General features: G+C 38.9%; 3 protein-coding genes across 4 annotated transcripts; 1 reads left to right on the top strand and 2 right to left on the bottom strand.

The window, feature by feature from the left end:
* The first annotated feature begins 119 nt into the window (after positions 1-119).
* LOC121741554 (heat shock factor protein HSF30-like) lies at positions 120-1,971 on the top strand. The gene is made up of 2 exons (XM_042134384.1): positions 120-416; positions 903-1,971. Exons 1-2 carry the CDS (start codon positions 120-122, stop codon positions 1,710-1,712), a joined length of 1,107 nt encoding a protein of 368 aa, XP_041990318.1. The 3' UTR covers positions 1,713-1,971.
* Positions 1,972-2,102: 131 nt separating this feature from the next.
* Positions 2,103-5,584, bottom strand: LOC121741555 (mitochondrial carrier protein CoAc1-like). Its single transcript, XM_042134385.1, has 7 exons — positions 4,835-5,584; positions 4,097-4,182; positions 3,783-3,990; positions 3,484-3,616; positions 3,171-3,355; positions 2,762-2,890; positions 2,103-2,380 (listed from the first exon to the last, which is right to left on the bottom strand). The coding sequence occupies exons 1-7, from the start codon at positions 5,027-5,029 to the stop codon at positions 2,279-2,281; spliced, it is 1,038 nt and encodes a 345-aa protein (XP_041990319.1). The 5' UTR covers positions 5,030-5,584; the 3' UTR covers positions 2,103-2,278.
* A 5,873-nt stretch (positions 5,585-11,457) lies between these two features.
* LOC121742574 (cytokinin riboside 5'-monophosphate phosphoribohydrolase LOG8-like) lies at positions 11,458-13,710 on the bottom strand. Of its 2 annotated transcripts, none has more exons than XM_042135756.1 (7): positions 13,272-13,710; positions 12,910-13,007; positions 12,781-12,811; positions 12,332-12,431; positions 12,178-12,248; positions 11,960-12,103; positions 11,458-11,764 (listed from the first exon to the last, which is right to left on the bottom strand). In XM_042135756.1, the coding sequence occupies exons 1-7, from the start codon at positions 13,386-13,388 to the stop codon at positions 11,678-11,680; spliced, it is 648 nt and encodes a 215-aa protein (XP_041991690.1). In that variant the 5' UTR covers positions 13,389-13,710; the 3' UTR covers positions 11,458-11,677. The 2 variants fall into 2 exon arrangements, with proteins under 2 accessions (XP_041991690.1, XP_041991689.1); XM_042135755.1 differs by having other exon boundaries at positions 11,458-11,767; positions 13,272-13,703.
* Between the last annotated feature and the right edge of the window lie 1,168 nt (positions 13,711-14,878).

The raw sequence follows: 14,878 nt of genomic DNA, 5'->3' as shown, positions 1-14,878 counted from the left end.
AAAAGGTTCATTAAAAAATTACAAAAAATAAATATTTCCAGTTGGCAATCTCTAGAACCTTCTGATTTCAACCGTATATAAAGACTGATCTACTTTTTGAAGAGATCAATTTTTGGTGAATGGAAGGTGTGAAGGTGAAGGTGGAGGATGAGAGCACCGCCGCCACCGGGATTTCATCGTCTTCTTCATCCTCTTCTCCGCAGCCGATGGAGGGGCTGCACGAGGTGGGGCCTCCTCCTTTCCTGACCAAGACTTATGAAATGGTGGAGGATCCTTCTACTGATGCCGTCATTTCGTGGAGTAAGGCCAAAAACAGCTTCATTGTGTGGGATTATCACAAATTCTCCACTCATCTGCTTCCTAAATACTTCAAGCACAGCAATTTCTCCAGCTTCGTCCGCCAGCTTAACACATATGTAAGTCTCTCTAATCATCCCAATTTTTAATTCTATGTGAGTTTAAGTTTTAGGGCTTGTTGATTTCGCATTTTGGGGAAATTGATTGGTTTTGATTTTAATTGAAATTTGCAGAAATGTGTTGGCTGGTATGTATTGAATAGTTAATGAATACTAATCTGTTTACAATTAGATGTCAAATTCTGTGAAATGAATACTCTATGATGACAGATACAAAAATAGGCAATGGAAGAGTTATGTTGTGTGTGTAATTGTTACTTTTGTATTGCATAGTAACATCTAAATTGGCTTGTTTATCAATGCGTGAACTTGCGATTTTGATGCATAGCACAAATCCTGATGAGCTCCTCTGATTGCAGTAATGGTGGTTCTGGCATGTTGGCTGTTTCTGGAAGAGACGGCTGTTGGTTGTTTGCACTGTTCCTAGGCAATCACCTTTAGTTGACATGAGTTCTAAGTGTTGAACTAAAATGTGGGTATATGCAGGGTTTTAGAAAAGTCGATCCCGATAGATGGGAATTTGCTAATGAGGGGTTTCTGGGAGGGCAGAAGCATCTCTTGAAGACCATCAGAAGGAGGAGGAATGTGATGCAAGGCGTTGTGGCTCAACAAGCCGGGGGAACTTGTGTGGAGTTAGGGCAGTATGGAACTGATGAAGAGCTCGATAGGTTGAGGCGAGACAGGAATATTTTAATGTCGGAGATTGTGAAGCTCAAGCAACAGCAGCTGAGCTCAAGGCAGCTAGTCATGGCAATGGAAGAAAGGCTTCAAAATACAGAGAAGAAACAGCAGCAAATGCTGACCTTTCTTGCTAAAGCTTTCAAGAGCCCGGCTTTCGTGGACAAATATGGGAATAGCAAGAAGAACATTGAGATAGGCCAGAAGAGGAGAATAAGTATGAGTCCTAGTGTCGAGAATCTGCTGGAAGTTGCGACTGTTTCCACGGGAAGTAGTCTGAATTATGCAAGGGACGAGCAGGAAGAGCTTGCAGGCATTCAACTGAAGGTGGAGAGTCTTATCTCTTCTGCGATGGAGGATGGATCAAGCACGGATGTGAAGGGCTTCTCGACTGAGACAGACCCAGACCCAGACCCCTTGACTGGTTACACCAACGTGAATGACATGACCAATATGTGGGAGGAGTTCCTGAGTGATGACCTTATTGTTGGGGACGAGGCAGAAGAAGTTCTTCCAGTTGATCGCTTGTCGGATATAGAGGTTGAAGAGTTGGTAGCTAACACATCGGATTGGGGTGAGGATTTACAAGACATTGTAGACCAGTTAGGATTCCTTTAGGTGTAAGCATATAACAGTTCTGATTGGATTTCTTGTTGCCTTGGCCTACTAGTACACACGCCTTCGTGCATCATCATGTTTGATTTGATTCGTATATGTTCTTGTTCTTACATTAGTTTAGTCGGAGGCCAAATGTTTGATTTGATTCTTAATGTTCTTGTTCTTACATTAGTTTAGTCGGAGGCCAAGGGTTAATCGTACTGCTGTGTATTCTTGATGGAATTTCAATCAATTGTATCTTCTTTATTTGGCTATTGAATCTCTGTTGTCTTTGCTTCATCTATGCATTTTTCACGATTGTTGTCTCTGCTTTTTCTCTTCTGCAGATGGAATCACGGAATGGTACGCTTGGCTTCACTAGTTGATCAATTATAATATACTCCAAGTATATAAGATGAGATTAAAAATAAAATAAAATAAAATAAAATAAAATAAAATAAAAAGATTTCCAGATGGATACATTTGGAACCAAAGATTTAATTAATAATCGAATATGATGAGTTCAAACTTCAACGGAGCTGCACATCATCTGTTTTACGCTAGCTAGTAAATGAGGTAGAGCAAGCTTATGCAGATGCAGCCGCGCTCGATTTCTGACGAGGAGGAATCTGCAACTGAATCTTCATCGCATCGTAAACTGTGAAACCAATAGCAACAGACGGTACAACCTGCAGGAAAGGATCAACCAGCAAGATCTTAGCAGAGGAAACTAGCTCGTTTCTTCGTGTCTGATAAAGTTGGGTGGGGGGTATGGGGCATAGAAACGCGACAAATACTACTAAGCAATGGGACATATGGCTCGTGTTCGATAGGTTAGCAACCTCTCAAGATTTATGACTATCAGGACTAGTCTAAGAACTCGTGATCATTTACCTTGATGTAATTATTGTTTAGGCAATAGAAACGTGGCAAACACTACTAAGCTACAAGACTTATGGCTCGTGTTCGATAAGTTAGAAACCAGTACTGATCAAAATTGTGAATATCAAGATTTGTGTCTACTGGGGCTGGTCTGTCTTGTTGTGAAAGAACTCAAGATCACAAGTTACCTTGATGTAATTGATGCTTAGGCCAGCGAACAACTGTCTCCAACCGTGATTACGGACAATGGAAGCGAGCCCCTCCCACGTGCTCTTATACACGTGACCACCTCGCGATGAAGGCTGCAGATGCTCGACCTGGAATGACTCGGGATTAGCAGTCTAAGGACATCGGGCAGATAATCTCCATCAATATTTTGTAAGTAACAAGTATAAGTGATCAAAGATAATGCCACTTTGGGTCGTGGGTTGGATTCATAATAAATGTGATCGAGTATTTGAAGGGTTAGTCGATTAAACAAGTTTTAAAATGCTCAATCCATCAAAGTATGTGGCTGTTCAGCCGATGCTATTTTTATTTATCTAAAATATCGATCAAAGTAAACGCCCTCAAGAGAAATAATGGATGGTGCAATACCTGCATCTGCCTCCTTACAACATCTAACGGGTACGTCAAAGTTTGTCCAAGGACACCAGCTATGGCTCCACAAGATAGCCGCATTACAATTGTCTTCTGGTGTTCTTGAGGGACGTGCCTTTTGAGCTCCTCGTAGATGTAAAATTTCAGGCCAGCATATGGAAGAATACCTATAAGTGTGGGACCTGCACGAAGTAATGCTTTGGACTTCAGGAAGAACTATAACACATGGATTACATACACGACTCTAAACAATTCACAATGACAATGAAATATTATAAGATCAAGTAGAGCAATCAAATTCAACGTTTACCTATGCCTCGGTAGAGACCATGGACTCCCCCTTCTGTGTAGACTCTCTTGAATACATCTCCAATTCCAGTGTAAGAAGGACTTGCATTAAAGTGCCTCGTTCCGTGCTGCAAATTTCCTCTTGTGTCTACAACCTAAAAAATAGGGATAGCAAACGATGATTCAACCACAAATAATATAAGAGGCAGAAAATTTATGTATTTATGTGTGCATCTGCTTAAAGTTGAACTACTACACATTTCAATGATTTATTGTTGAATCTTGAACATAAATTCTAAAAAGTGAAATTCAAATGCATACCTGGTACGCAAGTTTGGTGCGAGCCAAATCTAGGGGATAAGTGCATAAAACTGCAGTACCACCAGCAGCCGAGCCTGCTAAAAGATCCACAACGGGCCCCGTTCCCAAGGCCGAGTAGTTATCCAATATTCGTGAACGATACTGCTCGTAGGCCATGAAATGTAATGCTGCATAGGGTACAATCCTAAGTACACTTGCTCCATTCCCTCTGGATCACGAGAAAACGGAAAAAGAACGAAGAATAATAAGCCAAACGGATAATCCAGTGATGATAAACAGACAACGACTCAAAATTAATGGTTTGAAAAGCTTACTTGTAAAATCCTGCTACACCTTCGTGCTTCAGTAGCCTCTTCAGTGTTGGGTAAACCCCTAGCGAATGAAAACCTTGTGTTCTAGTCTAGAAGAGCAATGAGGAACAGAATTAGAAATGAGTAAAAGTTCGAGCAACATATCTGTTTTCTAATGTGAATATGAAATTAGATATGGTAGCTTCCTATCATAATGCAATGAACTCTATCTTGAAAACAATCATACTTTGAGATTATTAGACCTAGTGACCAGAAAAAAAAAAGACTAGAATGCAAGAGACGCAGAGATGGTGGTGGCATCGAGCAACTGCAACAAGCAAGAAACGAACAGCCAAAGAGGGATCAACTCATGACACCCAAACACTTTTAAGTACATTTAGAAACCTTGAATGAGTAGCAATAATTTGATAAACTGCCCCAAATGCTCGATGTTGAATTACTAACAATTAGATAATGCAGTCATATGAAACTTGCTATCAACCATACAAAAATTCCAGTTCACCATGCAATTTTCAAGGCATTGCATCAACTGTTCATTGCAATGATCATTCAATCCTTATGAATGGCAAAAAACCATCCCAACAATAGAAACAGACATTAACCAAAACCAACTACACGATTATAAGATTATAACATCAAAATCCACATAAAAACACCTCTTACTAAATCATGCCTTCACAATTCAATATGCACAACCAAACATTCAACCAATTAAATCAGCAGCAACAAACATTTCACCACCTGCAAAATGATTTTAGTTCGTTCCAACGGGGCAACGGCAGTCTTAGCAAATCCACCAGCTGCCCCACCAGCAATCAGTTCCTTTACATACACAGGAACTGTATCCATATACTTGGCCTCTCTGTGAGCAGAAGCTGCTCCTGCAAATCCAGTCACATTGGATGACAGAGTAGAACCCCTTGAAGAATTCATCATCTTCAAAACCTAATCTCAACAATTCAATCCCAAAGATCCCAATTTCCAACCAAAATCAAAAAAGAGATTATTATCCAGCCTTCAATTTATAAAACTCCTTATCCCATCTATCTCTTGGAATAGAGAAGCAAAACGACTTGTTACCAACAGGCAGAATCAAAGGCCTGGGAACAAAATCTATGTTCACAAGCCAGTTTTCTACGCTGAAATCAAGATTCATCAATATTTACAGCAAGAATCGGAGAAACGATCGATGCCCTTCACAATTCAAACACTCGCCATGAAATCAAACTTGGGTTTCAATCAAAATCGAATCTTTTTCTCAAAAGAGAGATTTTGCATACAAATTCGAATTTCTAGAGCAAGAAAAGCCTCCAATTTGGGATGAAATTGAGGAGGCTTTTCTTGAAAGTATAAACCACTCAATTTGAATTGGTTTTGCAGAAATGTAGTAGTAATTGTTTATATTTGATTGGAATTCTATTTTTGCTCTTATTTGCTTGGCTGGTGAGATTCGAGGCCAAATTGTGGTAGAAATTGGTGGCGCATACTTACTTCCCCCTTTCCCACAATTGGAGGGTCAAATTTGGAGAGGATTTTATAAAATATAAAGAAATATGGATTAATAAATTAATGAAACGTAAGTCTAGAAAGTGGATTATACAAAAGAGATTGTAAACTTTGATTATGTGATTTATTAATGAAACATAAGTCTAGAAAGTGGATTATACAAAAGAGATTGTAAACATGATTATGTGAAGATCTGTCATTAATTGAATAGTGAGAAAAATTAAAATCTGTAATTTGAATTAAGGATACTAAATAATTGCCAAATTTGTGACTTCCCGCCATGTGGCAGGCGAAATTATTTAAAAAATATTTGTTTTCAGCTTGAAAAGTCTGGGTATATCTTTTTGCCACGAGGCGGGCTTTGTATCTGTCGATGGTGCCATCCGGTTTCCTCTTTATCGTGAATACCCATCTGCATCCAATTGTTTTTGCTCCATCGGGTAGCTTGCTCCGTACCCATGTACTGTTCTTCATCAACGCCTTCATTTCCACCATCATTGCGTCCTTCCACCGTTTATGTTTCATTGCCTCTTCGACCGTCTGTGGGATTTCTTCTTCTTCATACAGCGCAACCTCAAATGCCCGAGCCATTTTGGTTAGATTCCCTTGCACGAAGTTCACCACGGCATAGCGGCTCTTTTTTTCAATCTTCTCTGGGGAATATCGTTTCGGTGGAACTCCCCTTGTACCCCGACAAGGGAGAACAAATCTTCCTGTGTCTCCATCAATTGTATTGTCTTGAGCCTCTGTTTCAGGAAGGTCAGTTGAAACTTGAATCTCAATTGTACTCGGGTCAGATATTACCTCGGGTATCGTCGGAGAAGGATCGCTGGGGCGTGGTTGAGGAGGCTCTTGTGGTAAGATCGGCTCGGCGGAAGTGACAACTGGATCTGTTGGTTCCTCAATCGAGGAGCTTGGAACTGGCACAACCCAACTTAGATAGTGTATGGTACTATCTGGATCACTCCCCCTGACTACTAAGGTGGGTGTGGTAGAAAAACTCGGTTTCCAAGAAGTTGCAGTTCATGGTGGTAATGATTTTTTTGGTGTTGGGATCGTAGCATCTGTACCCCTTTTGGTTCACCTCATACCCTACAAAGACACGTTTTATTGTGCATGGGGAGAGTTTCGTTCTTTCATGTTTAGGGATGTGGGCGTAGACGGTACATCCAAAGACTTTAGGGGAGAGGCTGAGGTAGTCTGGGATTTTGGCTTGTTTAGATAGGATATCGAGTGGGGTTTTCATTTTCAGGATTTTGGTCGGGAGACGATTGATAAGGTAGATGGATGTAGCGACGGCTTCGGGCCAAAAAGGTTTTGGGACTTTGAATTCAATCATAAGGGCTCGGGTCATTTCGAGAATTATTCTGTTTTTCCTTTCCGCTACCTCATTCTGTTCGGATGTATAGGCCCAAGAAGTTTGGTGAACGACCCCATTATCTTTACAAAACTGGGTCATTGAACTGTTAACAAATTCCCTTCCATTGTCTAATCTAAGGGTTTTTATGGTGGTGTGGAATTGTGTCTGAATTAGTTTGAAAAATGATGCAAACCTATCAAAGACTTCTGATTTGTGTTTCAAAAAATAAATCCATGTCATCCTAGTACACTCATCCACAAAAATCACAAAATATCGAAAACTGTTCCCACCAACAAAAGGCGCTGGGCCCCAAACATCAGAGTGTACTAGAGAAAATATAGATTGCATACGAGTGTTTGTAGGTTTAAAGTTCTGTGTGTGGCTCTTGGCCAAAACACAAGTCTCACAAGAAAAATCAGAAGAAATAGAAATGTTCGGGTAAAGTAATTTAAAGTAACCAGGAGATGGGTGTCCTAGTCTTCGGCGTCAGAGCCAAGTTTCATGTTTCATGGATCCGTGAGCCAGCATCGCACTCCCATGTTGAGCTATCTCGTCCACTTAATAGAGCCCCTGCTTCTCAGTGCCACGCCCAAGAATCCTCCTCGTCTGAATATCCTGCAGAATGCAAAAATAAGGATGCATTAGTAGAGTGCAATTCAACTCCTTCGTCACTTGACTTATAGACATCAATCTTTGAGACAGTGTGGGAAAATAAAGACAATTCTTAAGCCGGAGTGTGGGTGATATTTCAATCGTGCCAGAACCCACAAAAGTGATTAATTCTAATTCCCCATTCGCAGTTCGAATATACGATTTATCTGTATCTTCACTATAATCAATAAAATCATTTTTATCTGGAGTCATTGTGTCGGTTGTCCCACAATCAAATATCCAACCTGCCGATTTCTTTTCGGTGATGTCATAAACATGAAATGCAGCGAAAATATCTCGTAAGGGTGAAAAAGTATTTTTCAACACAAAATTGGGGTAATTTTCGGATTTTTCAGCAAATGGGGGTCCTTTCTTATATTTCCAGAAATCTGGGGGTCTATGTAAATATGGAGGGGGTTTTGTTTTATAATTTTCAAGCTTGAGGGGGGGGACTTGTATTTAGCATAGTTGAATTTAGGGTTTGGATATAATCCAAACCCTTTACCTCATTTGACGGCGCCTCCACCAATTTCCGTCCATTCCGCGAGATTTCCGGCACCCTCACGTTGCCGCCGGCCGATGGAGACTCTTGTCGCATCCCGGTTCCGGCTCCAGTCGATTCCCCATGATTCCCGGCCTCCATTCGCCGTGGGACTCCTTCTCCGTTCACCCTTTACCTTCTGTCGTTCCTCCCACCACTCCGGATATCCGATCCGTTTGAAGCAATTCTCCCAAGTATGCTTCTATCTTCCGCAATGGGAGCACCAGAGTTTTGAGGTGTCGACCCTGTTTCCCGGCCGGCTGGTGGCCGAGGGTCGTGACGGTGCCGGGTTACTCCGATGCGACGGTCGTTGGTTCTGTGTGATAAGCCATTGTCCGATTCCGCCAAATGACGATTCGGCCCCGCCGTTGGCTTCGTCGGTGGGTGAGGGCGACGTCGGTGGCATGATTCTCCATCGAGCCACCTCCGTCTTCACCCACCCATACGTCGCCTCCACTGATGGCGTCGGTTCCTCCTTCAAAATTTCCCTACGGATTGAGTCGTATTCTTGGTTCAGTCCGATCAGGAACTTGATGAGTCTCTTGGAGTTTGAGTAGTTTCTGAATTGCTCGATTCCCTTGTCACAGCAGCTGATTGGTTGTTTCTGAATTCGGTCTATATTAATCCACAATACGTGGATCTTTCTGTAGTATGTTTCAAGATCCATACTACCTTGTTTGATGTTAATTGCCTTCTCTTCCAGGTCACAGATGACATATCGGTCGGCTTTGGTTTCGAACGTCACGGCGAGGTTTTTTTTTTTTTTTTAAATTAACTTCATATATTTATATCATATATATGAAGGAGGAAATTACAAATTAACTCCTATAACAAGGAGGAAAGACAAATTACGCCACCCAGGGTTCGAACTCGTGACCTCCAGGATGGAGGCGGTATCCAGCACCCTTTACCGCTAGGCCAAGGGGCTTGGATGAACGTCACGGCGAGGTTGTCCCACAAGGCTTTCGCCGTCTGATGGTGTGCGAAGTCCGCAATTATGTCATTTTCAATGTTATCGACAATCCACGAGAACACCACGAGGTCGTTCTCTTCCCATTCGTCATATCCTTTGCTCCCCAATTCTGGGGGATCGTTCTTGATGTATGAGTATGCACCCCTGCCTCCAATCTTCACTTTGATTAGCCGTGCCCATAGCGGGTAGTTCCTACCATTCAACTTGAATGGTACCGTGATACTCTTACTGTTTCTGAGATTCACGGTCTGATCTGTATCTTTCGTATCCACATTCTTTGTATCTTCTGTGTCTGACATGTTTGGTGTAGGTTGGGATTTCGGATGGCTCGATTCTGGTAGGAAAAAAGGTCGGGAAAGGTATTTCGGGTGGCTTGATTTCGGCCAAAGAGGGGAAAGGTATTATCGGCTATGATGAGACTTCTCCGAGCCAAGTTCGACAACTTGCTCTGATGCCATGTTGAAACTCAATAGGGGAAAAGGTATTCTTATTTATCGTGTAATGAACACATATCATACAAGGTTATATAGGCTATGATATTTACAAATAAGGTAAACCTAAAGTAACATTATTGCTATGTTCTATTTATGGTCCAATATTCTTCCAAATAATCTCCCTTGATTTGTGGTGATCCCGTGTGATCTTCTAATGATCCCGGGTGATCTTCTAACAGTATAAATAATAATACAATTATTTATGACTAAGGGTGTCTCCAGTAGTTAAGCCTGTGGCCTTGCCAAAGCCACAAAATTTGACCAAGGCTAAGAAACTTGGTCCGGCCACAAAAATACTTGTTCACCCTATAGTGGACAAGCCTAAGCCACCAAATTAATTATTTTTTTTTCATTTTTTGTATATTTTAATTTAATTAAAAATTATCAGACTATAATAATTATAAAAAAATTTGAAAAATTATTAAAAATTGTAGAGAATTGTGTAAAATGTTTGTGAGGTAAAAAGTGTGGAATGAGGTATTTATAAAAAAAATTCAAAAAATATTAAAAAAATAATTTGAAAATGGGTGAGCCGCGGCCGAGCCGCCGTCGTGGCTCTCCCATGCCCCCCCTCCCCCGCCCACCGCGGCCCTGCGTGGCTCTCGTAATAGGGAGCCACGGCCGAGCCACGCGCTGCACGGGAGCCGCGGCTCCCCTATAAATACCCTTTACATATGTAGGCCACTAATGTAATGCATTAAGTAATATAGTTTAGTTAAATATGAAATGTAATTTTATTACCGGTGAAAATCGTGTTATTGTTGTTGTGGAAAGTAATTATACTGCTATCTCTTCTTTGGAAACTGAATTTATCATCTTTCCAAAGCTGTTATTGCTTCAGCTTGATATTCTGATTTATACTAGAAATTACCTGAAGTTTTTTTTATCTATATTAATCTCTGAACTTCAATACATAAATGTCAGTGCTAATTGAATCAACAGAATTTGCATTATGAAAACATGTTCTATTAAATGTTAGTAGTAACATTAGTGCAGTGTATTAAAACCATATGATAGAACATTTTAGACCTTTAAATCATAATCCTTTAGTTTTCAATATTCAATTTCCAACTTTTTCAAGGATTCTGTTATTATTTATTATTATTAAAACATCTTATAGAGAATTTAAACTGTATTGACTAATACACAAGAATAATACCTTTTTGGTCTTGGGCATACAATAATATTTTTCATAAATCTTTTTTAATTATGTATGTTACCTATTTTTAGTTCTTCCTTCTTTTAATTTTTTCACATTGTAGAAAGCATATTTGAAAAGGTTTTCAGGTGTGCATCATCTTGTTGTCTTCTTTTGTAATGATTGCAACTATTTTTCTCTTTCCTTCCTATTCATTAACTCGAATAGAATAATGCTATGCGGCCACATTATGGCCAGCCATAAATTAATTAAATAACAAAAAAATTGATTTTTTTTCAATTTTTTGGTTTAATACTACTTGATTTTACTTTTATATCATCTTCATTATATGTTGCTCAACATGTTAGTGTTGCTCTTTCGTAGTTTTTGCTCAACTTATTACTACTGCCATTTCTTGATTGTTGCTCAACGTATACAGTAATTCGTGATATTAATGTGTTTTACGTAATGGAATTCAAAGATAAGGCTTAGGCTTGTCCACTATAGGGTGAAAAAATAATTAATTTGGTGTTCTGTTCTATTGCTTTGAATAATTTTTTTTCTTCCCTTATTCCCATCCATTGAAGCTTCTCTGGCATTTACCTGGACAAAATATTAAAGTTGTTGCCATATTAATCTAGCTTGCAGTCTTAGGTTGACTATATTGGTATATATAGTCAGTTAAGAATAAAATGAAGGAGTAGTTTCGAAGCATCCAAGTTTGAATCGACATTGTGCATTTCAGCACTGTAAAGAAAACAACAGTAAAAATGAAGCCTAAACAGAAGCAATAAGTGTGATGGGAAGTTGAACTTTATGGTGGCCCCTTCCCACACAAACTCTAAACACACTATGCAACAAGAATTAATCACATCAGGTTTCTATCGAGTCGATAGGCCTACCACAAAAAGGAACTCCCCCTCACGTCTCACTCTCCGTTGGGTAGTTCCCCAGTTGCTCCATCTGCCAGCTTTCATGAGGCGCAACGTGGTCATCAAAAGGGGCGTGCTGCTGCAAATTCAAAATCGTACCAACTTGTTCAACAAAACATTATACTACTAAGTACTACTATTCAAGAACAATCTGTCTGTGGTGATGATATTAGTCTATCCTGTTACTTGCTACAATTTGAACACAAATACGAGATCCATTTACTGCCTTACACGGGTTATTCACAAGCTACAGTCGCTCGTGAGACATTACCTCCATTTTTGTTAGCAGCTCTTCAGCAGTAGGAGCTGAAAGAACTATGTGCCTTGCAGCTTGTTTTATGAAGCCTTCTTCAACACCTTTATCGAATAACGCAAGCAAAGGGTCGTAGTAGCCATCAACGTTGAGCAAGCCAACCTGTAGTCCGTATCAAAAGTAAATAACTGGAAACATGTATATAGTCCCACAAGACGAGGAAAAAGATGCATCACCGGCTTTTTATGGATCCCAAGCTGTGCCCAAGTTATCATCTCGAGTAACTCCTCCATCGTTCCATATCCTCCTAAGAAGTTCAAGCAAACAGAATACGCTGCTCAGCAAGTACAAAACTAAGAATCAAAACGAAACAAAGCTTCAGTTTTATACCAGGAAGAGCGATAAACGCTTCAGCCTCACGAGCCATATCAGCCTTCCTTTCGTGCATGTCAGAAACGATCCTCACTTCCCCAACAGTCTCTCCTGATATCTGTCGAGTGCCAGACTTATTTGAGATTATAACTACTTCACCAGCATTATCAAAGATGGCACCAAAATCCAACTAAATTTGAGCTAACCACAGATACGAAACCAAGATAGAGATTCAAACATCGTCCCAATTCAAGAGGACACCAACTTCCTCAAGGCACTTAGTAATACAACTAACTACAAATGCAGACAAAACTCAACCAAGACTTGAGGCCCAACTCGAGAAGACATCAACTTCATCAAGGCGATTAAGGGACAAATGTGTCGATTCATTTAGTAATACGAGTAGCTACGAATGCAGATGAAACTCAAAGATGGTGAATAGAAGCTGCAAAATCTTGAACACATACCTCAACAGGAACAAGCGCTTTAGGGATAACTCTGCACATTCAAGCAACAAATGCAGTCAAATTAGGCTAAGTAATAAGCCTGTAAACCCGGATTTCGGGCCAAGAAAATCATTCATCTAAAACCCTTACCCAAGAACATGGCAACCACCATCATAAACTCTCTGTGACAATAGTCCCATTAGCCCTACACTCCCACCTCCATAAACCAAGTTTATTTTCCTCTTCACCTGCATTCACAATCACATTTTTACACACAATAATCCATATTTTGCATAATCAAAATCCCATATATAAACAACAACAAAATAACATAATCAAGAACTGTTCACATGTAACATCATGATTCATGAACCCACACACAGCTCAATCCTTAAAAAAACACTCAAAGTCAATACTTTTTGTCAACCATGATTAAGGTTTCAATCCAAGATTGACTTTATAATTGCAATAAAAACAGGTAAGAACAAACAGAAACACACACACAGACATACCAGTTCATTTCCCAAGTCAATAGCTGCATCACTGAAGACTTGTCTGTGGCCTGGATTACTCCCACAGAAGACACATATTTTCTTCAACTTGTTGACGTTTCTTGAATTGAGTTCCATTCCAATTCAAGTGCTTTCACAATACCACAAAATCCAATCTTTAATAATGTGAGAGCTAAAAGATAACAAAAGAAAATGACCCTTCTCTTATGGAGTATCTCTCTCACTCACTCCTATAAATATACACAAGATACTAAGCCCATATCTCAATACAAATGAAATAGACAAAACAAGCCTAAAAGTAATAAAGAATCGGAGAAAATGGAGAAGGAAAAGAAAAAAGACAATCTGGGTATTTCTTGATTTTACTGAATAAAGAAGCCCAACAAATCAAAAAAAGGTTCATCAGACGTGTGTGTGTGTGTGTGTGTGTTTATTAATTTTTTTCCCATATTTTTTTTTGCAAAAACTGGTTTATTAATGATTAAAGAAAACAGTGGGTAGCCCACATACTCTATATATGTCGGCATCTGAAATTTAAACCAGTCCAAATTGCGTGTGAGATTTATACTCATCATATTTATTAATCGTGTATAAAATTTTAAATAAGATTTGAATGCATCAAGAATCCAATCTTCGACCAACATCGATACATTATAGTTGAACCTTCTTCCTATATTATCTTATAATATATGTTTTTAAAAATTGCTGCGATCATATATTTGAATTGGTCTGCCTAGAATCGGATAAATTTTATGAAAGATTATTAATAAAAATAACAGTAGCACATGAAAGTTCTAACACAGCTACAATAGTTTTATGTTGTAGTATTTAGACAAACAACCTTTAATGTTTAATTTTACACAAGTAGTGCATGTTATAAATTTAAATTACATGAATGAGGTATTTTTCATCTAAAAAATGCCTTTTTAAAAAATTATAGATGACTAATCGAATTGATTTCTCGCTTCTTGGGAGGCAAAAAACAATTTTAACTCTTTAAAAATTAGTGGTTAATGTGACCTTTTATGTGACTAAAGAGAATTTTATCGTATATGTTTTTTTCACTAGATTGTGTTTTTAATGGATCTCATATTTAGGCCACGTCAGCCATTCTCTGTTTTTCTGGACAAGATAGGGTTGCACAATAGATTCATGGATTTGGGAAGTGAAGTTAAGATTGTTGTCTCCAATATTGGAAAATTTGGAATCAATAAAATATTATAAAAATATATTGATGGGTCCTAATTAAGGTCCCATTAATTCTTCCCTACGACTCTACCCATATCAACTCATTGTCTCTCTCAAAAGTAATCATAATATTTTGCGTTACAAAATAAATTGATAACATGGATCAAAATAATTTCATAATATTTATAAATATTAAATATGAATTTAAATATCAATATTGATGATAAAAATTTAAATTATTCAATAAAAAACCTAACAGATTGTGATTTTAGGGGAGCAATAAATCAACAAGTTCAACAAATAAAATATGTTACCATACTTGTTTAGAGGAAACTCACCAGATTCTTTGTGAGGTGGAAGCATAAAATTAAATTAAAGTGCTTAGAAGCAAGAATTGCATTGAGAGAATCTGGGGAAGC

Source organism: Salvia splendens, chromosome 7 (assembly GCF_004379255.2).
Source record: "Salvia splendens isolate huo1 chromosome 7, SspV2, whole genome shotgun sequence".
NCBI lineage: Eukaryota > Viridiplantae > Streptophyta > Magnoliopsida > Lamiales > Lamiaceae > Salvia > Salvia splendens.
This window is presented reverse-complemented; position numbering and strand designations above follow the sequence as displayed.